Here is a 24247-nt window from a genome sequence, read left to right on the forward strand (position 1 = left end):
AGGTATAAATTTAGTGATGTTAGCTTTATCTGGCTAACAGGTCCTAGAAAAACAAGGGTCAATGTCTTAAACAGGGGTGAATACATTTTTCAGCCCCGAAGGCTCCAAAGAGGACCAGACAGTGAACTGAGGTTGCACCAATATGTACAAGTCTGTCCTCCTCCTCAAATTGCACAGAAAATGCTGGTGTTCAAAGGACTCTCCCACATATAGTCGCCAAGTTATGCTGTGGAAGACAGGAACGAGGAACGAGAGGAAGAAATAACCACAATGGGCCATAAAACACACTTCCATGAGATTCCTGAAGATTTGGTTGATGTAGATCATGCTGAGTTAAATGGACAATCATTCTGACTTGATAAATATCATCTTCTGAGTTCCTAATATTCCCCCAAATTAAGGACATGTTTTAAGATTCAGAGCAACCACTTCTCCACATAAACAGGAGTTTCAATACTACAGATCAAATGGAAGAGAGAAAAACTGGCATCTCTATTTCATACAGCCCACCTATGATTTTGAGGAGCCATTTGGCCTATTCATTTAAGACATGACAAATTATTTTTAAAGAACCTGGGGGAGGGGTTTTTTTTAATAATGGAAAAGTCTGGTTCTATTAAGTAACCTGTTCATTTTAAATTATTAGTTCTCTTCAATCAAGACTGTCCTTTTTTTTTTTTCCAGGGGTGCAAAAAAAGATGATCAAGGTGGTGGTGGTGGTGGTTGAGGTTGATAATGCTCATTGTCTGTTGGAGGAGGGAAAAAAATGAAAGCCACGGAAATGGAATTCCACACATTAAGACAAAAAGGATGGCTCGCCATGGCCCATTCCATGGGCCTCTACATGGAGCATGGCATGATAAGCTTTTGTAGACTATCCTACAAGTAAAGTATCAGCAACACAATGCCATAATACACATCAGACATCCCAAATGTCATCCAGGGATCCCAAAAACAATAAAAATTAGTTTTGAGAAATATATGTTTTTAAAAAAAGTGACTAAAATCTCACAAGATTGCCAGGTTCTCATAAGATTCTGATATTCTCACTTCTAATGTAAGATTTTAAAAAATTATTTCTCTGTTGGCATCTTCAACATGGATCATTTGGAGAACCCTCATGAATCACCAGTGATCTATGGACCACAGGGTGGGAATCGTTCTTCTACAGCAATTCTGGTATCATCTAAAAGCTTGCTTATGCTGTTGAAAATTTATTTTCCCTTCATTTATTGTTGTCACAGGTAGTATCAGTAGTATTCTACGTAGTCCCATTGATCCTTTAAGTTCCAAGCAACTAATAATCAATGCCAAAAGAGATATAAGGATATATTACATTCATGAGAGATAAGCCAACATTTCAACACCATTGCAAATTTGATAGGCAACCACTCCAACTAGCAAAACCAGAATCTGAAAAAAAAAACCTTATGGCAGTCTCTTTTTTCATGAAAGTTAATAAATATACTCCCTAAACATATTTGTAGCATTTTGGCTGCACCACATTCCAAGATGTCAAAGGAATGGTTTTACTCCATTAAATTCAAAGGTCAAACAAAAAAAGGGGGGGAGGGTTGTGGATAAATTTAGACTGTGGTAGCAATCAGCTTGCAGAGGCTGAAAGAAAAATAATATCAATTATGTTGAAAGTGAAAGGTCCCCTGTGCAAGCACTGAGTCATGTCTGATCCTTTGGGGGATGCCGCTTTCGCAACATTTTCTTGGCAGACTATAGCGGGGTGGTTATGTTAATCATTCAAATATTCTTAATAATTTAGTACTAATAAAGCAAGGGGAAAATGTTGACTCTCTGGAGGGCAAATTCTTTGGTTTCTCCCAGCTCTTTCCCAGCCTCAGTTTCCCAGCCACAAGTACAGTCTGTATGTCTGGGAGACGATGTAACAGAATGGTAAATACTCTAGATACTTCTACTCCAGTATTTACAAACATCAGGACAACTCATCTGTAAAAGTGAATGAATCCAGCATCTCTTAAACTAATTCTTGCAACATCTGGCAACAATTATTTAAGTCTGGTCCCTAAGATAAGACTTTAATGCTGGTATGGCTATTACAAAGTCGAACTTGTTAAAAAGCTAACCAATATTCTGCACCAAGGAAATGAAAATACTGAGCCAAGACAAAGCTACATGATGTCACCTAAGTCAACAGCAGATTTGCATATACTTTTCCACTAGTTAACAGGAAGGACCAGAAACCATCTGGAGTGCTGAGCCCATACCCCAGTAAATCAAATTCTTATTGAGCAATCATCCCAGGCTTTGAAATTTCCTGAAATAGTTTAAATGGGTTTTCTCCAATGAGTACTTTCAATGTTCCATAATGTTTTATGGGCTATGGGAAAGTAAGTGCATATTTGGTCTTTTAGGAAGTGCCTACATACCTAGCTGATATAACAGCACAGGGGAAAGCCCTGGTCTCTATCCTCAGAACTGCGAACAAGAATCTGAGCAGAAGAGGATAAGAAAATATTCTGCCTGAGCCCTGAAGCCTTGAACCACTCAGTCAAAATAAACATCACCATCCAAAACAAGTACACTTGTCTTTCTGAATTTAAACTGAAAGTTTGTCTGAAGGGAAGACAATTCATAAATGCAACTACATGTATTTTGGCTGTGTTTCAGCACCGACTGAAGAAAAGAATCTAGAAACTTGTCTTTTTAAAAATAAAAATGTTTAAAAGTACAAAATCTCATCATGGGTACCTAGGTCAAGCTTCTGACTTGCAAGAAATCTCAGCATGCTCACAGCGTATTGGGATTTTCCTATCCTGGAAATGTACAGCATCCTGAATGGACAGCCACTGTGGACACAGTCAGAGACAGCTTTCAAAGCAGCCATGCAAGCCTTGCCAAAGACATAGCTGCTTTAACAAGTAGAAAAGAGGTACTCTGTTCATACCACCACGCACTGCAAAACTCTTCTTTCATGTTTTTCACAGTTCGGTCCAGATTCTATATCATGATAAGCTGCTGATCTAGACCGGTCTTCCTAATCTAATACCATTCACATATATTGGAAGTGAAAGTTCCAGGATTCCTAGCCATCATAGTGGGCAGGGAATTCTGAAAGTTATTTCCAACAAACTGGAAGCTGAGAGGTTGGGAAAGACTGACTGTAGGACTTTTCTCTTTCTCATAAAGCCTTCAATGTTAGATCAACAAACTAACAAACATGCTGCTGCTCCAAAAATTAAAAATTAATAAATTTCTTCACTAAGACAGAATGTCACTGTGCTGTCTCAATCAGTTAGGTTTCTCAAATGAGAAAAGTGTGGCTCATTGCCTTTATTAAAAAATTCTAAATAAATTACTTCCCATCCAACTCATTAGAAAAGAAGGCCCACTGAGATCATGTCAAACTCTTCATCTTTCCTGACACAAGTTCAAAACCTTGGGAAATGTATCTGACTGATCCATTTCTCTGTCCAAAACTTTCCTTTAGCTTTCTCTTTTTAAAATAGGAAATGGTGTGATGAGAGGTGGTGGTGGTGGTGGTGGTGGAGGAGGAGATTAGCTAGTTCTGATTTAGCTTCCTCAGCACAAATTTCACAATGTGTGTAATCAAAAAGCCAATACCCAACAGAAATATGTAACTGTTGATTCCATGTAGCTGGAGTTGTTCACTTACGAACATCAGGACAATGTGAAAAACCCCTAACTCCTTCCCCTCCCTTCCATTGCCTTCATAGCTACAGTTTTCCAACACTGTGCATTTAAATACTTCTGCTTCACTTCACTGGACATAACACATACAGTATCATGATAAAGTAATTCCGGATATTGCCAAACCTGATCGCAACCTCAGGATTCCTGTAATGTCTGCGTTACCTTTCCCACCCGTGGTTCCAGAACTCCCAGCAATGACCATGTTGGTTGTATAATTCTGGACGGCGGAAGCCACACATTTGATAGGCATCTTCATTGGGCAAGGCTGATCTAGAACTATCCTATAGATACAGAAAGTATTTCATACCTAACATCCTAATGTTGGTGCATAACACCAGCCAAACCAACATAATATTTGCACTTACAAATTTGGAAATAGCAGCTAAATGCCTTACATCTGATAAGCTAGCTTATCATGATACTTCTCATGTATTCCAAACCTGATTTCCATTTATTATGAACTATTTTTAACTGGGATACTGGCACTAGAGCAGGGGCAAAGTTAAGGAGGGATGCACCAGGCTAGTACCTGGATAGGAAACTATTAGGAAATTCCATAATTGCAAGCTAGACTGGGAAATTGTTGATAATACCTTACTGCAACCTTATGGGGTTAGCAATTCCTAAATACCTTAGCTATCATTTAAAAAATAAAATCCATATATGAGGGTACAGCCCATCAATGTCAACTTATTATGCTATCACCTGCCCATTAACACATATTTTTCACAGAATTAGCACCTCTCACCTTAGGTACAATTTACATAATAAATGTAAATAAATAATAAATTTAAATGCATTATGCCAGAGGTGAGAAATGTTAATTCTGTTCAGTTCTTAGTGCCTTTGCTGCTGTTGCTGCATATAATGCCACCTGCTATTACAGGAGAGTCAGAATCTGCCAGCAAGAAGCAAATAATTTCAGAGCTATGTCTCGGTAGCTTATCAAAAACTGCAAATATGGGGACATTCCATTATACATGGAATTCACCATGAGGCAGCAGTGAGAAAACCCTGTATAGTATACTGGTATACTAAGCACCAGCCTGCAGTGAGTCTGCCAAGGCTATCTAATCTCTAGGAAGTCAAAAAGCATCCTGGGAAAAAAAACAGAGACAGAACACAACTATATTGTCACCAGGAAAACTACAAAAAACAGAAGGCTAATGTGGTGAAGTGGTTACAGTGTTAGACTGGCTCCAGACAGACTGAGGTTCTAGTCGTTTCTCAGTCATGGAAGCTCCCTAGGTGACTTTGGGTCAGAGACGTGACTTCATCTTAATCTACTTCACAGAGTTGTGGTGGGGAAAAATAAGAAGAAAGAGTCTGGGTTGGGTTCCTGATTGAAATCAAGCTCAACTCGAAAGAGGCATAACTATTAGCATTAGGTTTATACACCACACTGATGAGAAATTCTGGACAAAATCTTTCCCTTAACAAACAACAGTGAAGATGGGCAGGGAACACTGAATACAGAAGGGATTCCCACCATCTCCATGCAACACTGATTACAACTTGTGAAGGGGAGACCTATCAAGAAGGTGTTGATAGCAAAGCAAATTCACCCATGTAGTCACCAGGAGTTGAGAGCTGGACTATAAGGAAGGCTGAGAGAAGGAAGATCGATGCTTTTGAACTGTGGTGTTGGAGGAAAATTCTGAGAGTGCCTTGGACTGCAAGAAGATCAAACCAGTCCATCCTCCAGGAAATAAAGCCAGATTGCTCACTTGAGGGAATGATATTAAAGGCAAAACTGAAATACTTTGGCCACATAATGAGAAGACAGGACACCCTGGAGAAGATGTTGATGCTAGGGAGAGTGGAAGGCAAAAGGAAGAGGGGCCTACCAAGGGCAAGATGGATGGATGATATTCTAGAGGTGACGGACTCGTCCCTGGGGGAGCTGGGGGTGGTGACGACCGACAGGAAGCTCTGGCGTGGGCTGGTCCATGAAGTCACGAAGAGTCGGAAGCGACTAAACGAATAAACAACAACAATGAAAGCATTGGATACGATTCAAGCAATTCCCAAATCTAACCAGAACAGAAGTGTAATATAACTGTTTCAAATAGTTGATAGATTTCAAATGGGCAACTTAGAAACTCAGTGCAGACGATGGAATACAAGCAGCCTTGGCTTTTTCCCCTCAAAAACTAGTGTTAAAATGGGAGGGTGACCCTTAATTTGCTAAGAATATGGTAATACTGGCAAATAAGTTGCTTCTGCCTATTTTTTTTTTTTTTTAGATGGGGCACTTTTAGATGAGCTTCCTTTGGGATAAATACAGTTCTTGCTTAATATGACTATTTTGTATGAGGCGTACTGTTAAAGCTCAATAATGAGATTATATAAATATCTGCAATGCACTGTAAAGAAGCGGTGAGCTTTACAAACTTTCTATAGAGTTTGGAATCCCGCTGTCAACTCCACTGTTCTTGTCCTCATCCCACACAGTTCTTCACTTTCCCAAAGACTTGTATATATCTACGGTTTGTTCTTTACAAGCTGGAAGCACTTTTGAAAGACCCAGAAAGGTTTGAAAAAGAGGTTCTGTCTTTTAGCCCTATGTAAGGAGAAGAATAATATATAGCAGTCTTTTAAAAAGCAGACATGAAAGAGAACCAGATAAGTACACTGCATGAGGGCTTTCGGCTTTTCAAGGGGGGAAAAGATTCCAAGCATTGATGGAAAAACAACAGTATTAACAACGAAGCTCATAGCTCCTAAGTCAGCTGTTTGTCTGGGTTAAAAAATGTTCATGTCCATACACTGCATTTAAGACACGGAAAAACAGAAAGTTGGTGAGGGAGAGGCCACAGGGCTATGGTCCATACTGTGATGTTATTATGCATAAGTTTTTGACAATTTTTTTTAGGGCAGAAGTGAGGGTTGAAAGAACAAGGGACTGTGGCCCAAAATGGTAAGTAAAATCCCAGTCTAGGAAACTGCCTCAATCTTAGATCCAACAAACGCATTAATATTAACCACCAGTTAATTATTTAGGGCATTGACACTGGGACTTTTTACATGAAAAAATATGAGCTGGACCATATTTCCCCACCAGATCATGAGCTGCTGCTTGAACAACAAGGAAACATATATCAGATTATGAAGCTCATTGAGCCAGAGGTAAAAACGCAGAGCGGAATTCAGTATACGCCTATGATTTCTGCAGCAGCCTTCACACACTTTCCACTGTTTTTCTTGCTCATTAGAGCATCAAGATACTTTAAAATGACCAGCAACCTGTTGAATATAAAAAAATATCCATAACCTTGGCTTTGAACATGCATTGTTAAGAACAGGATCATTCATTCTTCCTGCAAAGCATCCAAGCACCATAGGTCTACTGAAGATGCATAGTGATCAGATTCTGATGTTTCCTGAGTTAAGAAAAATCAGAAGTTTAAGAAAACAGACTTCCTCAACTTTTTATTGTTGTGTGGAAGAGGGCATATCCAATGACAGTTTACTGTAACCCAGCAAGTTATCTTACCTGTCTAGAGGTAAAGAATCTTCCAATCTTTAATTTCTGCACTATATCCCAATATGATACACAGGTACATTGTGGGGAAATTAAAATGACAGCCATCCATTCAGAGATCAATAACTGGGAAGGATCAAGTAAAGATGTCCTCAAATCTTGAGCCAAGAGATACAGATAGCATTCATGTATGAATGAGAATCATCCCTTCATATGTGTTACATTAAGGGCAGATGACAAGTTTTTATTCTGCACTGGGCTGTAATCTTTGGAGGATCTTCAAGCTTCATGGAGGGTACAATCTCAACAATTCTCTCAATAATGTCCCCTGTCTTTTCCTGCTGACTCTTTCTGTTCTTTCTGACAAGCAGCAAGTTGCATAGAATGGACAGACAATTCTTATCACATACCTTGATGTCCTCAAGTCAAGCCAGACTCCAGGCGACTGGCTCAACCATGCCATTTTCTTCACAATGGCATGGAAGTGGTTTGTTGTCCCTTCATGGGGATTTTGAAAATAAACCATAGTCCTTATTTGCCCACCTTTGAATTATCTTTGAAGGGACATCTAGGGAAGCCCTTAAAGTGCTTCTTCAAATCAAAGTTCAGAAGGTAGTTATAAAATTCAGGGGGGGGGGGTTGTTCAAAAATGGCACCTAATAATGGAATGGTCTCCTCAAAAAGGCTTGTCTGCAATTATTTCAATGGCTTTTTGCAACCATTTTTTTATTTTTATATTTTAATGGATTTCCATTCCAGCAGCACAAGGTAGGCAGTACCCGGTTCAACGGTAGCACCTATGAGACGGATCTGGGTGTCCTGGTAGACCGCTGCTGAAGTATGAGCCAGCCGTGTGCTGCAGCTGCCACAAAAGCCAACACAGTCCTTGGCTGAATCAAGAGAGTGATAGTATCAAGATCCTGGGAAGTGGTAGTACTGCTCTATACCACACTGGTGAGGCAACATTTGAAATACTGCGTCAAGTTCTGGTCACCACAGTACAAAAAAAATGCTGATGCCCTACAAAGAGTGCAGAGAAGAGCAACAAAGATGATAAGGGGTCTGGAGGCTAAATCCTGTGAAGAATGGCTAAAGGAACTAGGTATGTTTAGCTTAATGAAGAGAAGACTGAGGGGAGACATGATAGCAGTCTTCCAGTACTTGAAGGGCTGCCAGAGAGAAGAGGGCATTGATTTATTCTCCATGGCAGCTGAGGGTAGGACGAGAAGCAGTGGGTGGAAGCTGATCAGAGGGAGATCCAACTTGGAAAAAGAAGGAATTTCCCAACAGTGAGAGTTATTAAGCAGTGGAACAGCTTGCCTCCTGGAGTTGTGGGTACTCCACCACTGGAGGTTTTCAAGAAAAGATTGGACAACCATTTGTCCAAGATGGTATGAGGACTTCTGCCTTGGGCAGGGGGTTAGACTAGAAAAGCTCCAAGGTCCCTTCCAATCCTATGATTCTATGATTCAGTACCGACGGTAGTTTTTTGTATAAGATACCTACTGTAATGGTTTTAGCTGTAGCTACCTTTAGGATGTGTTTTAAAAGAATTGGTTCATTGTATTTTTAGGTATTCTGTTTCTTCTGAATCTACGATTAGTACAGTAGTAGCAATAAAAGTTTTATAAAGCAAGTAATCAATATAAGTCTCAATAGATGGCAGCACCTAACCAACCTTGGCTGGTTTCAACAAGAACTAAGCAGAGTCAGTGTTGGTTAGTACTTAAATGGAAAACCACAAGACAACTGAAGAGCTGTAGGCTAGACAGAGAAGTTGAATAAAGATCATGGATGAAAGCAAAAGCGAACCATGTCCATTCTTGGGCCAAGACAACTACATGGATGTGTCCCTGCAGTTTCCAGGTGTCAAATTCTTCTTGAAGGAGACCTCACTTGCAATCAGTCTAAAACACATTTATTCTCCACACAAGTATTAAGGAGGACAGAACCCTGTTTTCCCCAGGATTTTTGATCTCTGAATGTCAACCCAGCATTTTTACCACACACAAAATTGGCTCCATCTGTAAGACTGTAGTACAAACTCAGAAGCTCCTCTTTCAGATCTTCTGCTATGAATGGACTGCTATAACTCATAGCCCCCAACACTGTAACAGCACTATACACAAATCAGCCTTCTGTGGATTTCAAATGGAGATATTTGTATTTATTTCATTTCCATGGAGCCCCCTCTTCGTTTGCCTCCAAGTGTGGTCACAAAGTTCATTTCTAAATTTCAGTGTTAAACTATTTGGAAATCATTTCTAATCATCGGAAAGAATTTGGGTCAGAAAAAAAAATCAGGATGTTAGGCACTGAAGACATGTCACTTAAGAATTGATCTGAATCATCAGTTCAATGAGCTGGGCTAATTCAAACTGTCATTTCAAGTCAAAGGATCAAATTGATTAAAATATGTACTCAAACCAAGTTGATTCAATTCAAATAATCAATTTGATTTTTAAAAGAAAACTGTTGGTGCACACATGCAGAACTCCCATCAAATCACCAAACTGATTCTCAGATAACAAATTTGGTTCAACACATCAAATCAAACCTTCAGACTGAAGCTTCACACATCTCAAATGGACTTTAGATAAAACAATAAGCTTCAGAACTACTTTGAAATTTATCTACTTAGCTTTCAAACTGCACTTTTTTTTCCTTAATTTCAAATCTTCTCCTCAGTTATAAAATGGCCTGAGCGTGTCTATTTTAGTTTAAGGAAAACATAACAGCCATTGCTACAGATGTCTACAAATGTCCTCAGGAATCCTTGGAAGCATCTAGGAAGACACAGCTTTTTATTTAAGTATTTAATTTATCCCAGTTTTTCTTTGTTCATCCTGCTCCTTTTAAAACCTAAACTCTTTATCCATCTGTGTTTTGTTTTTGTCTTATTTTGTTTTTGCTGCTGCTCTTAATAATGCTATTAACTATTTGAAACAGAAACTTTTGGTGCCAAGTTATGTCCTGAGGGATTGTAACTAAGTTGGTAACATCCCTCAGAAAACTTGCACCTCTTCAGGCTGACTATCAGATCCTGGGCTTAAGGTGACCTCCTCAGAAGCATCTAGCTGGACACTGCTTTTTATTTATTCAATGTCAGGGGACTTCGCAAAGAGAACCATGCTGAGTCAGATGCAGACTCTAGTTTCTCTATTATTCTCTACTATACACAGAATCTTGCCATACTAAAGGTCCTTTACCTGAGCCGAAGGGAAAAATCCTCTTGTGAATCTAGGATGGGGCGAGTATAACCTTCTTCCTCAGCCCATCCCCAGCCTCCAAGGAAAGCAAACTGTGAGAATGCTTGTCAGCCTGGAATGCGCTCTCTTCTCCCCCCTGTTCTGATCTCCATCTCATCACCCCCCTCCTTGGGGAGACATTCCACCACATTCAAATACACCATTTATTTATCAATTTATTCTGCCTTTCTGTGTATAAGCCACCCACCTTCCCTTTTAGCCCAACCCACTTTTCAGTTCAATGCTCACCAGGTCACAAAATATGGCCCACCCTGCTTGATAAGGTCGTACATCTTCCTGAAACACCACATGTGACTTGTATAAAAAACCTGAAAATACCACATACAACTTAACATTTATCAACATTTAAGGGTTACCTATTCGAAGTTGCCACTGCGGAAGCATCTGGTATTTCTGGAACAGGACGGTGACGAAGCTTGAAAGATCGTGTTTGCCTAGGGCCTACTTTTGATGGACTCTGGGCACAAGTATCATACAAATAATTTTCCACCATTTCACCTTTGAACTCAAAGAACGGTGTCTCCTGCAGATCATCGAACAAAGTTTCCAACCGTGATAAGGGCTGATGCTCCTCCTCACGCGTTTTCTTCTCAAAGGGAGGGAAAGCAGAAGACTGAGATCCTTCTTTGGGAGTGGCATTAAGCTGAAACTCAAAAGCTTCTGGCTCTCCTTTCTTAAGATAATTATCCATACAAGATGTCTTCTCAGACATCACATTTTTCAGTGCATTTCCTGGAACAATGGCAGGATCTGTCAACAAGTCTGGACAAAATGAGCTAGCAGAGTCCAAATCCAAAACTGTACTACCTGTGACTCCCAACGAGACATGGGATGCATACTCAGGATTTTTTTCACAATTACTGCCACAAGCTGTATTGGTGTGTTCATCAGATGGCCCACCAGCTGTTTCATTGCTGTTTGGATTGAGAAGATGCCTGGAATAGCAGCTTTTAACTGATGCAGTTGTTTCTGGCATTTTTGTAAACATGGCCTCCAAGTGCTTGAGAATTCGTCTGCGGTGCCCCGTAGGTGATATTCCAATGTGCTGAAGTATGCTGTCATTTATTCCCACACAATCTTGCAAAGCGTTATAGCCAAAGTCAGTAAAGTTTGTAAGGTACTGTCCCAAGTTGATGCTGACTAAAAAGGCTTTTATTTCTGTGCCAGTCTCCCTGAGTGACATAATGGCAAGTTCATTAGTGGATTTTTCTATCAGAATGCCAAAGAGGCATGCTTCTATAGGCGCACGTTCAGAAGCCGGACAAAATTCTTCTCCTACATAGAATGAAATGTCTTCCACAAACAGCAGGCGTGCAAATAAATCCCACACACTTTCAGATCCTACAGTATGGAGGGAAGGAGAACAATGTATTACAATTGGTTTTAATATTCCAGAATCAGCATTTTTGCTGATAACTCATAAAGAAGTCACGCCTTTTCATGATTTTTATTGTCACGGAAAATATTATCTTACAGTAAACAAAGATCTGGTCTTTCATCTCATGCTGGAAGACTTAAATATTAGCTTTCTGATCTTTCTTGTTATTCCTTCCTTTAACATTCAACATCCAAAGAACCTATAACCAGATCTGAAGACAATAAAAATAAAGTGACAAACCTAAGTTTGCAATTAACCATTCACCCTGTTTTCAAGCAACCAGATAATCTTTTATAGATTGGGAGAAGAATGAGTTTTCTTTTTTTTTTTAGTCTGTCCCACACATGACTAACAAAGACTATGAGGGAAACCAGGCAGATAAAGGCCATAGAGATCCATAAACGCAGCCGCCTGAACCAATTTCATATGACATCATTGTTTATCATGCCATTAATTCCTTCCCCTTCCTGTATCGAATTTTACACTGCAAGTACCTTAGGGCAGAGACGCTACCTCTCAAACTTTCTACCTATAAATAATAAAAGGCAACAGTATAGCCCTGTGTAATCTTATTCATCAGTTTAATAGTATCCAGAGAGGTTTAACTCAACCCTTACACAATCTTTCACAATCCTTGCCGAAAGACACGTAGTTAAAGGAACACATTGAAGAGGACACACAGGGCACATAGGGCACCCATCATCTGAAATAATTCCAGCAAAATAAAATACTGATCAATCGATCAATCAAATGTGGCTATTTCTTGAACTTCTGTGTGTTCCTGTCTGCCTGAAGGTTCAGAGCAAAGAAGCACAACTTCCATGCCTTTTCATAGCATGTTGAGGTTTGTACTATAAAAGTGGGTGGGGCCATGACTCTAAATGGGTCCAATTTCAAGGGGAAAATGGGTGCTTGTATGGGGTGTCTGCACAGTTGCTCCTTAAATGTTCCCAAACAGTCAAAAACAGGCTAAAGCTTTTGGACCTGTCCATTCACGACCCATAGAGGGTGTGCTTTTTTGCATTTATAAACCTTAATGGAACTGGGGCCCGCTACTTGAAAGATTGGTTTTTCTCATTAACAGTTCCTCCAACCCTAAGATCACCTTCTGCAGCTACATGTCCAGATGTCCTCAATAAATGGAAATGGCAGATGGCTCCCAAACTCTGTGATGGTAACCCAGTTGTGAAGTAACCCTCTAAAGAAGCACATCTGCTACTCACATTATAATCTCTTAGAGATCAGCAAAAGACCAGTATTGACATTTTGCTTTTACGGGTATTATACCTCTATACTAGATTTCTTCTTCTCCTGTTTAATTTCTTGCTGTTTTCTAAGACTTTATTTTTTTACAGTTAGAAAAACACAGAATGTATTTATGGGGTCTATGTTCAAAATTTACACAGTAGTTAAATAGCAGTCACAATATATGCTTACAACTGTAACATTAAAACATGATCAGTTTCAGAATGCAAAGAAAACATCTTGTGCAGGAATATTATTTTAATGAAATGTATATCTGCATCTTCCAAAATTCATTTAAAAGAAATATATGATTTCATCTCTATATAGACTAAGTTATGGGAGCGTGTATCAATGTAAAAATAACTTTGTATTTGAAAAACAAGTCTAATACAGAGTTGAATTTAACCTGGAAACCATTTATGGATTATAATTCTCCAGATGACCCTATTCCAAAGTTTGGATATCTCTTAACAAGGGTTTAGAATCTCAGATCTGGACTGTGTTTTTAGATAAGATAATTAATTGTTCATTCTGACAGCTGATTTTTATTATGCTGCCTTTGTTAATTGAATATTGGTTTGATTTTAATAATGGTTCTGAAGTGCCAAATTGGCATAAGGTTATTTGTATCTGTAGTACTAATTTAAGTTAATTTTGTTAACTTCTGGCCTATATTTGAGCCTGAATGTGCAGGGGTTCCCCAAGGCCTGAAAAATATTTCAAGGGCTCCTCCAGGTCAAAAGGTTGAGAAAGGCTGTCTTAGCCACAAAAAGCATGACCATCAAAGCCACCGACTAAGGTCAAAAGTCTTACCCACTTTTCCTTCTGGCCTTGCCATGAGGTAGTCATCAGAAAACAAATTGCTTGTTTCCTGCTATCATTACTTACAAGATGCCAATGAACTGATCAGCTTACTCAAGAGAAAAGTGCTTTTCTGTTTTTCTGTGTGCTGGGTGATCAGCTGATTGGCAGGAAACAACTATTTGGACCCCCAATTGTAATGGACGTGGACATATGAAACCACCAATCTGCTAGGAGGAAAGAAGGCTGATGTCCATCATTTTAACATTACCATGCTTCATTAAAACAATGCTTTGTTTATTCTGTTGTAAATGAATAACTGCATCGTTATATTCATGTAAATGAATAACTACACTGCAGGTCAAGTAGGGGGCCCTAGTGGGGAAGAAAGCAACTTAATCTTTGAAGAAATCAATGCTAAGTCAAGCCTTCTATGGAAATTTGAGCATCTAAACAGTTCATTTCATGGAAATTCTTTATACATTGGACAGTAAGGGAGCAGCAGAGGACTTGATCTGAAAGAATTACGTAGGGCAGTGAGAAATATGACACTACATTTTGCTAGGGCAATCCTGCCAGGCAGCTCAGCCATAACAACCAATTTCCTTCATGTATTATGCAACTCTTTTCTCTGGCAGGTAAAACACACCCTGCCTTGGCTCAGTCTTCATTTAACAACTGAAGCAAATGCTGAAAACCCTGAAGACAGAGGACTAAGAAAAAAATTGATGCTCTGCTTTTAATGATTGGGGGTTAACCAGAATCTTTTTTTTTTAATTTCCATCTTATCCATAAGAAGCATGCAAGGTGGACTTTGCAAACCTTTGACTGGATTTCTTGATGGACTTCAAAAGCACCTGCATTATTTCCTGCCTGAAGCATTTGCTCATAAACCTGCAAGGTAAACCTTAAGAAAAGGTTAAAGGGTCAATAGAAATATCGTTCAGACATTTGATCCAGCATTCAAATTTCTGTTCTTCCCAAGGCTGGCTTGTTTCACAATTCCCAAGGGCAATCAAAACAGAGAGCTCTGACTTTTACAGCAATCCCAGGAAATCTTAAGCAGTTGTAGCAAGTTGCCTCAATCTGATTTCCACCCTTGGAAAAAAATGGTTTGCAAATGTTCCTGGACTGTGAATTCATTTCCTGTGATACAGGAACCACTTTTAACTCAACAGCCCAGGAAGAAACTCCAAATTATGCTCAGATGCCACAATCCATAGTTATTTTTAGGACCTAACTAGCACACCCTTTTTCACTGAGAAAGCACAACCTGCTTGTTCCCACTTACTAATAGGACAAATTTGTAGCATTACAACCCCACCAACTTGTATCCTTGAATTCTTTTTTTGTAGAAACCCTGCCCCCCTCTCTCTAACAATTACAGAATGAAAATAACAGCCCTCTTCAAACGTGACATGTCTAAAGGGCTAAAAATTTCAGAGGGAAGGGGGTAGCTTTGGGTTTGGCCCACTGGCTGGCATCTCCCTGGATGAGGATTCTATCTAGGTGGGATTTCCTTCCAGGGGAGTGATCCTATCAACTGTGATGGGCTGGGAGAATAATCTTGGGAGACAGGAGGAAGAGTGGCAGCCTAGAGAACGGTCAGAGAAAAGATATCTCAGCCCACAGAAGGAATGGGGGCATGGAAAGCACCTCAGAAGGGACCTCCCTAGTTCTCTGGAAAGGCAAGGGAGGGAGGAAGTGCTTTCACATTTGCTAGATTGACGTCAGCCTTTCAGGTAGTCCAGACAAGAAACCAAAACCATGAGTAGTAACGCTACCTTTATTGTACAATTGTCTAGGCTGCCATTCTTTCTCTTTCTCCTCCTTCTCCCAAGAGTATTCTCCCAGCCCATTACATCCTCAGACAGCAAAGCCCAGGATTTTGACTTCACAGCCTTTTTCTAAACGCTTTGCTCCTTCTATGTGGACAATGGAAGAAACTTTCAAGCTGCCAATAAGACCAGCATTAACATCACTAGATATTGTACCTTTATTGTATTGCAAGAATGGGAACCCTATGGGATAGCTGACAGTTGCAGAGTGAGTAGGAATACTTCTGCAAAATCAGAGCCCAAATGGAAATGCTTGTGCAAAATCAGAGCCCAGTCTTAACACTTCCTTGCAGTGCTGGTCTCTAAAAAGTGGGGACTTGAAGTTCCTCTTATCTCTAACTATGGCAATGCGTGAGGATGATGGGTGGCTATTTAAATTCTCTCCATTTCTCCTATCCTATTCAGGTAAGTCTGCCAGACACTAACTGAACCCTGGCTGAAAGGGGATTTGACCCTCTCCCCTCAAAATTCCAGTCCTGTTTTGTTCTCCCCAGATGCCTCCAAGAAATCCTTCTTAATTAAAATACTCATAACCCTACAACTCTCCAACTTTTCTTGCCATACTGCAGGCCAGCCTTCCCAAATCTGGGAATACTCCAGATGTTGGTAGGCTTCAACTCTTGCCATTTCTAGAAGATTCAGGGAGAAGATTCAGGTTGGTTAAGTCCATCCTGGGCAGGCAATTGATACTTCCTTCTTGGTCTTCATCCCAGAGAAAAATGAAGCAGATGACTGTCTTCATCACAAAAGGTTTAAAAAAATAAACCAGTAGTGAGGACAATTTCTTCCATTGCAACAAATAACCTCTCTAGGTTTTCTATCAGGAGAGGCAACTAACCATGTAAATCTGTCAATTTCAGTTCCCCTTTCCTGGAGCTAGATCAAGTTTGGTTTTTCTTTTTCTTTTTTCTTTTTTCTTACTTTTGTTTAGAAAACAAAAGAGTTAAACATAAAACTATATAACAATTCTGTCTGCAAAACTAAAAAGAATGAAGATAACTATGAAAAGTATGCAGACTTCACTATATAAGAAAATCATTAAAAAAAACATTATTGGGAGTATAAAACAGTTAGTACATACCTAATTTAGGAGAATACTAAAACTTATTCATCAGTATTTCATGTATTTATCCCAAATGACCATTGTGCTAATTGGGCCAATCAGGAAGAAAGACCCAACTCTTATTAATATAAATAAAATGTTTCTGTATTTGAATGAAAGTATTCTTCATTATAGGGTTTCCGACACATTTTTGGCCATGGAGTTAATTTTTCTGGATTCCCACACTTCCAAATTCCAGTGAAAGAGGTGCTTCCATTTCCCAACATTCTGTGGTGACAAATCTGGCCATTAACAATTGAACCCATTGTTGGAGGAAATACAGACAACAGACTCAGTTATGTCAAAAGTGCTCACTAACTGGATATTGCAATCAGTGACAAAAATATGTGCAAATTTGTTCACACCAACAGAATGTAGAGAGACTACGTGGATATAACATAGTGTTAATGCAGTATAATGCCACTGGTGATTAATGCCACCTTAATAATTATTTCTTGATGATTTGTAAATATGAATTTAACAGGCAGTCTAAGCTACAGTATAGAGAATTCCACTGAACTTCAAAACCCAAGTCATGTTCCTAAAGTTTTTAAAGACTTTCCAGAGAAGCAGCTGTTGTTGATATATTTCTTCTATATAAACTCGATTGAGATTCCCTTGCTGTTTAAAGAAACTGTGATGTGATGTGCCACTGTTCAAACTGTCTTAATAATCTTAACTGATACATCCTAAATGATTGATGGAGAAAACTTTCTTAATTTGCTTCCAGTTCTTTTGTGACATAGCAATAAACTAGTTTTTTTTTTTCTCTGTGATTAAGTCACTAACCTAATAAAATCCTCTATTCTCCATTCCCAACTAGCTAGCTATGACGTCTTCCTACCCGAAGCATGGATTATCAATGAATGGGAGGAAAGCATATTCTGAAATAAGGATTTATGATGTTTCTGATTAATTTCATACCATCCAGGTTAAATACTACAAGCTGGTTAAACTTGAGAATGTCTCTCTTTTTAATACTATTTTGGGATGTAACAGGTGCCAGCAACCAGCCAAACTTGTCTGGACTGAGAAGCAGATGAGGTTCAGTATACCTCATTCAGAAATCCTAGAAGTTTTTATTTTATGTTTTTAGTGTTGGTACTCTTTTTGGGGGGAGGGGGCTTTGTTTTTTTCAGTTTTTACAGCTTTTTCATGTTATGTTACTCTTTTAATTTTTTGTGCTTTTTTAAAATTCATGTCATCGAAAATTATTTTAATTTTCCTTTTCCTATAGAAATATTGGTGCATACATGTATATATTTACGCACATGCATATTAATTTTAGCCCAATAAGTTCTGCAAGTTTCATGGAACATAAAAGGCCTTAGATGTAAGAGGAGGAAGATATTTATCAAATTTGAAAACTTAAAACCTGCTTGAAGTGTAGCAATTTTGATTAACAGCGACCCAAAAGTTGTGATAGAATAAGAAATAAGTGATTCAAAAGGGATTTTTTTAAAAAAATGTTGGTAACTTATTTAATGAACATACTGCAGTTATTAATTGAGATAGTTTTATTAAAGATTTTATAGATACTGTATATTACATAGATATTTGAACAACTTTTTACTTGGGCTGTAGATCAGAAAGCTGGAAATGTTAATGAACTCTTAGATCCTTTATTAGATTAAGATTTACATGGAATAGTAATCCAGTTCCTGGGACCTATTTTTATAAGAAATAATTTTTATGAGAGTTTGATTTTTTTTAATATATGTACACACCCTGTTTATTTACTGTTTGGGACACTTTTAAGAAGTCTGTGTGTATGTGCGTGTGTATGTGTGTAAAACCATATATATATATAAAACCATATATATATAGAGTTTGTTGTTTATTCGTTTAGTCGCTTCCGACTCTTCGTGACTTCATGGACCAGCCCACGCCAGAGCTTCCTGTCGGTCGTCAACACCCCCAGCTCCCCCAGGGACGAGTCCGTCACCTCTAGAATATCATCCATCCATCTTGCCCTTGGTCGGCCCCTCTTCCTTTTGCCTTCCACTCTCCCTACCATCAGCATCTTCTCCAGGGTGTCCTGTCTTCTCATTATGTGGCCAAAGTATTTCAGTTTTGCCTTTAATATCATTCCCTCAAGTGAGCAGTCTGGCTTTATTTCCTGGAGGATGGACTGGTTGGATCTTCTTGCAGTCCAAGGCACTCTCAGAATTTTCCTCCAACACCACAGTTCAAAAGCATCGATCTTCCTTCGCTCAGCCTTCCTTATGGTCCAGCTCTCGCAGCCATATGTTACTACAGGGAACACCATTGCTTTAACTATGCGGGCCTTTGTTGTCAGTGTGATGTCTCTGCTCTTAACTATTTTATCGAGATTTGTCATTGCTCTTCTCCCAAGGATTAAGCGTCTTCTGATTTGCAGTCAGCATCTGCAGTAATCTTTGCACCTAGGAATACAAAGTCTTTCACTGCTTCTACATTTTCTCCCTCTATTTGCCAGTTATCAATCAAGCTGGTTGCCATAATCTTGGTTTTTTTGAGGTTTAGCTGCAAACCAGCTTTTGCACTTTGTTCTTTCACCTTCATCATAAGGCTCCTCAGTTCCTCTTCACTTTCAGCCATCAAGGTGGTATCATCTGCATATCTGAGATTGTTAATGTTTCTTCCAGAGATTTTAACTCCAGCCTTGGATTCCTCAAGGCCAGCTTGTCGCATGATGTGTTCTGCATACAAGTTGAATAGGTAGGGTGAGAGTATACAGCCCTGCCGTACTCCTTTCCCAATCTTAAACCAGTCTGTTGTTCCGTGGTCTGTTCTTACTGTTGCTACTTGGTCGTTATACAGATTCTTCAGGAGGCATACAAGATGACTTGGTATCCCCATACCACTAAGAACTTGCCACAATTTGTTATGTTTATTTAAACATAAAAATGAGGGGAGAGTTAGTTAAGGAACTTTTGAGCATATATGCAAGACAAACTACATTTGAATTAATATTAAGTTTTTATAAATGCTAAGACTTAATGTCCTTTATGCACTTGAAACAGAATATCCATTTACCCATCTAAGGCAAAGATACTGAAAGTGAGTGAAAGTCTAGCTTCTCATCTGAAATAATTGCAACAATATATTATCTCTACTACAAAGGTCATTCAGGGTAAACTATATAATATTGATTCAATAAATAAACAACTTAAAAATCACTCTCAGTTATGTAATACTGAGTCAACTATAACAAAGAAAGAAAGTAATCAATTTTTACTAACATAAATCTAAAATTATGGGAGATCCAAAGCTGGCAAATAGAGGGAGAAAATGTAGAAGCAGTGAAAGACTTTGTATTCCTAGGTGCAAAGATTACTGCAGATGCTGACTGCAGTCAGGAAATCAGAAGACGCTTAATCCTTGGAAGAAGAGCAATGACAAATCTCGATAAAATAGTTAAGAGCAGAGACATCACACTGACAACAAAGGCCCGCATAGTTAAAGCGATGGTGTTCCCCGTAGTAACATATGGCTGCGAGAGCTGGTCCATAAGGAAGGCTGAGAGAAGGAAGATAGATGCTTTTGAACTGTGGTGTTGGGGGAAAATTCTGAGAGTGCCTTGGACTGCAAGAAGATCCAACCAGTCCATCCTCCAGGAAATAAAGCCAGACTGCTCACTTGAGGGAATGATATTAAAGGCAAAACTGAAATACTTTGGCCACATAATGAGAAGACAGGACACCCTGGAGAAGATGCTGATGCTAGGGAGAGTGGAAGGCAAAAGGAAGAGGGGCCGACCAAGGGCAAGATGGATGGATGATATTCTAGAGGTGATGGACTCGTCCCTGGGGGAGCTGGGGGTGTCGACGACCGACAGGAAGCTCTGGTGTGGGCTGGTCCATGAAGGCACGAAGAGTCGGAAGCGACTAAACGAATAAACAACAACAACAAAGCTGCCTATCAAAAATTGAACCTTTATCTCGCCAAGAAATTACAGACACCATTAAATCTGTGAAAACAGTAAAAATCTACCCCAGCAAGTGGTATAAAACACAGACTAGAGTTTTTTACTCCAATAATACTGGAGTTCTATAATCATGCCTTTTTAAAAAGAGTTTTTCTGGCCTTCTTTTGATACGGCCTAAACAGTGATTCTGAAAGCTAGCAAAGATCCCGATAGGTGTCATCTACTTTATTTGCTAAATGTTGATGTGAAAATACTGACAGCGTATTTTCACAGCGCAGGCACACAGACTACATACAACATTACTTTGGATCATCCATCCTCCACAATCTAGCTTTATGCTGTAAAAGGTTGTCAATCACCTAACCATATTAGGCTATTAACAACTTTCTAGATATGCATAAAAATAAATAAATAAGTGGTGGTGGGGGTGTTGGATGCAGGAAATGCTTTCAATACAGCGCAGTGGAATTTGTTGAAGCACGTACCACATAAATACGGGTTTCCTCTTTTCTTTATCAGTTGGATCAGCGTGTGGTACAAACTGAATTGTCTTTTAATCTACCAAGAAGAAACCAAAGTTGAGCTTACACATCAAGGTAAGACCTAGGGGAAGTGGGTTGAGTACAATTCTTACCCACTACTAAACACAGCATGACTAGGACCAGCTGGTAGAGCCAAAACCCCAAATGGGTCCAGTTTTTAAGGAGTGGCAATTTTCAATGTTGCCTTTACAATCTTCCATCTGGGGAAACTTCAGGGCCCACAAGTAGGTCCAAGGAGCTAGATACAGCCTATGGGGTTCTTTTTCTTTTTTTTCACCCAGTGGTATATGACCTAGATCACACTCTCTCAACACTTCTTTGCCTACCAACGAGCAGAGAGATGCGAGAAGGATGTGACATGAGCCAGCACATCCTGTCACATGATCCTGATCAGGTGAATCAGTAAACAGAAAGCGTTCTGAACTGGTGACAACACCCACTTCTCCTTCATTAATATCAACCAGCAGCTTTCCCATGCCCATGTGGCCTATTTATGATAGCTTCTCTGCCACTGAGTCTTGCAGACCTCTTACAGCAATCAGTCTCAATCAAAGTCTGAAACAGGACTTCTGGTTTAATAGGAAATGCATTACTGTTACAGAAAAAAACGGCTGAAAAAAAAATCTCACGATCAACCATTGCCCTTTTTCTAGAGAGTCTCTCCCACAACATCACACAGAGTGTGTTTCATTCCCCAATGGCTGTGAAACTGTCATGAGTACTGATGGCGAGCAGGAGGGGGCCTCTATCCAGGGTGGAAAACGCATGCGTAGTACTGAGGAATTAAGCAGCCATTCAAAGAGACACAGATCAGACCCGCCTTAACTTTTGGGGTTTATCTGTCTGGGTTTTTCCCACGCTTCTTCAGTTTGTTAGGATTCTGTTTTATGTAGCAGTAATAAACACTAGAGACCTACTCCTCGTCTCAGCGTGATTTCTGACTGTTAGGACAGAAATCACACCTTTGCAGTTTGAATATGCTAACGCTTACTGATGTAACCCCAAAAGCAGTTGTGTGAAATATGGCAAGCAGCAAATTCACACGCAAGCAAGTAGAAACCAACTGAATGGGCAAATGAGCTATGAAGGATTTAATTCATATAATCCAGCGTCACCTCTAATACAGTAGCTGCACTTGGACAATCATGACTCCATTTGCTTACCTATTTTTTTTTTAATTAACCTGTTGCAGCATGCAAGAATGAGAGAAAACCTGTTTGGTTAAGTTGTTAAGGCACTGGACTAGGAGTTAGGAGACCTACATTATTACAGACTTGCCATAGGCACGGAAGACTCTGGGCCAGTGGGCCAGTCTCTCACTCTCTCTCTCTCCCCCTCTCTTTATCTGTCCCCCCCCCGCCCCCCAAAAAAGACAGCAGGAAACCACTTCTGAAAATATTGCTCAGAAAATATCCTGGACTTGTCCAGGCAGTTGCCCGGAGTTCGGACTGATTTGAAGGTGCACACACACACACACACAGCCTCATGTTAGTAACAATCCTCAATTTTCTTTGAACACAAAATGATTATCACCAGCTTCGGAACAAGCTGAGATAGGATCACCAGACTGTAGCCAAAAACGTTAAGGGAGATTGAATGCATGTGTCATAGCAGGAAGAAGCTCCTAGCCAAACTTGTTCGATCTAAAAAAAAATGTTAAGCAGGGTTATTCCTAGTTAGTTTTGGAATGGGAACCCAACCCAGGAAATCCCAGGGCTGTAGGTTAGATTGGGAAGGCAAACAAAAAGGAAAAAAAATCTTGGAGAGAGCAAACCACTATTGTACCTCGTTGGAGTGACATATAAGCCCTACTAAATAAAGAAATGGCAGAAATCAATTTTGCCCAATCATATCACTCAAAAAAATATATATTTGATCCCCTAGAGCAGGTTTTGAATGAGCTTACAGACTATATTTCCTATAGCTGAATTGGACATGTCAGTTCTATCAACAGTAATTATGGCTCCTGACACCACTTCATCTGTGCTACACCCTTTGCAGAAAGGATGCACTGAGCTGGTCCTAACTTTGTTTCTCAGTTTGGTTTCTCAGTTTGCAAGCTCAACAAACTGATCTCTTACACCTTTTAATAATAGACTTTATACAGTCATAAAAAGAGTCCTGTTTCTTAACAAGCCAGTGAGGCCAGAATTACCCAGCCATATATAACCTGAAGAATTGAATTTCCTAACCATATCTTAGTAAAGGATAGGGTGACCCTGCATTCTTTGCAGTATGTTAAATAATTTTTTTGTCCACAAGAATAGAATGCAGAGTACATTGCATGATCCTAAAGATTTTAGCAAAACATACACTTTTTTTAGCCACAGAGAAGCATTTGATCTGTAGTTTTTAAAAATGCAGTGTTCAAAGAAAATAAGAGAAATATAATGTACATAGTTATATATTTAAATAATGTCTTGTTTTAAGATGTATATGAGTACTTCTGTATACTTGAGGTGGTCTGAAGATTTATTCAATAAACTGTTTACTTACTGTAACGGGAAGAAGGAATAACCTTGAGGAACAGAAGGAAGAGCCACTACCAAGATAATGGTCAAATAAAGAATTCTGAGTCCAGGGCAGAACTGTAACCTGAGTAAGCATCTCAGACAAGGCCATCCCTAGTATTCACAAAAAAAAGTGGCGGTGGGGAGTGGAGTCAGACTTGCCAGATTCCGTTACAATAGCTCTATAATAAAAGTAGTATTAGCCTACATGATTTTGGTTTCTGAGTCAGGTCTATCTCAAAGGGCTGACAGTTACTTACTTACATACCATACCATACCATACCATAAAGAAAAGTTTTAAGGAATTTTAGGAGCTTCCAATACCTATAATATCTCCTGACATCTATTCACTCTGGCAAGGGGACATCTGCTCCCAAGGGATGCTGCTGAAAGATTCTTGATGAATGAGAAGATGCTCAGCAATCCCAAAAGCAGACCTTCAGGATGTTAAGTCAGGAACTGTCATATTTTAGCTTGTTTT

At 39.4% G+C, this 24247-nt stretch overlaps 1 protein-coding gene across 2 annotated transcripts in view; it reads right to left on the reverse strand.

Annotated features, from left to right (window-relative positions):
* The window catches only part of ARAP2 (ArfGAP with RhoGAP domain, ankyrin repeat and PH domain 2), a 118092-nt gene extending 106322 nt beyond the window's left edge, over positions 1-11770 (reverse strand). For both annotated transcript variants that reach the window (XM_063309952.1, XM_063309951.1), the window contains exon 1: positions 10797-11770. In XM_063309952.1, coding sequence (XP_063166022.1) covers positions 10797-11623 — 827 coding nt within the window. In that variant the 5' untranslated portion in view covers positions 11624-11770. The remainder of the gene's footprint in view (positions 1-10796) is intronic.
* Between the last annotated feature and the right edge of the window lie 12477 nt (positions 11771-24247).

The sequence above is a fragment of the Candoia aspera genome, chromosome 8, assembly GCF_035149785.1.
Source record: "Candoia aspera isolate rCanAsp1 chromosome 8, rCanAsp1.hap2, whole genome shotgun sequence".
NCBI lineage: Eukaryota > Metazoa > Chordata > Lepidosauria > Squamata > Boidae > Candoia > Candoia aspera.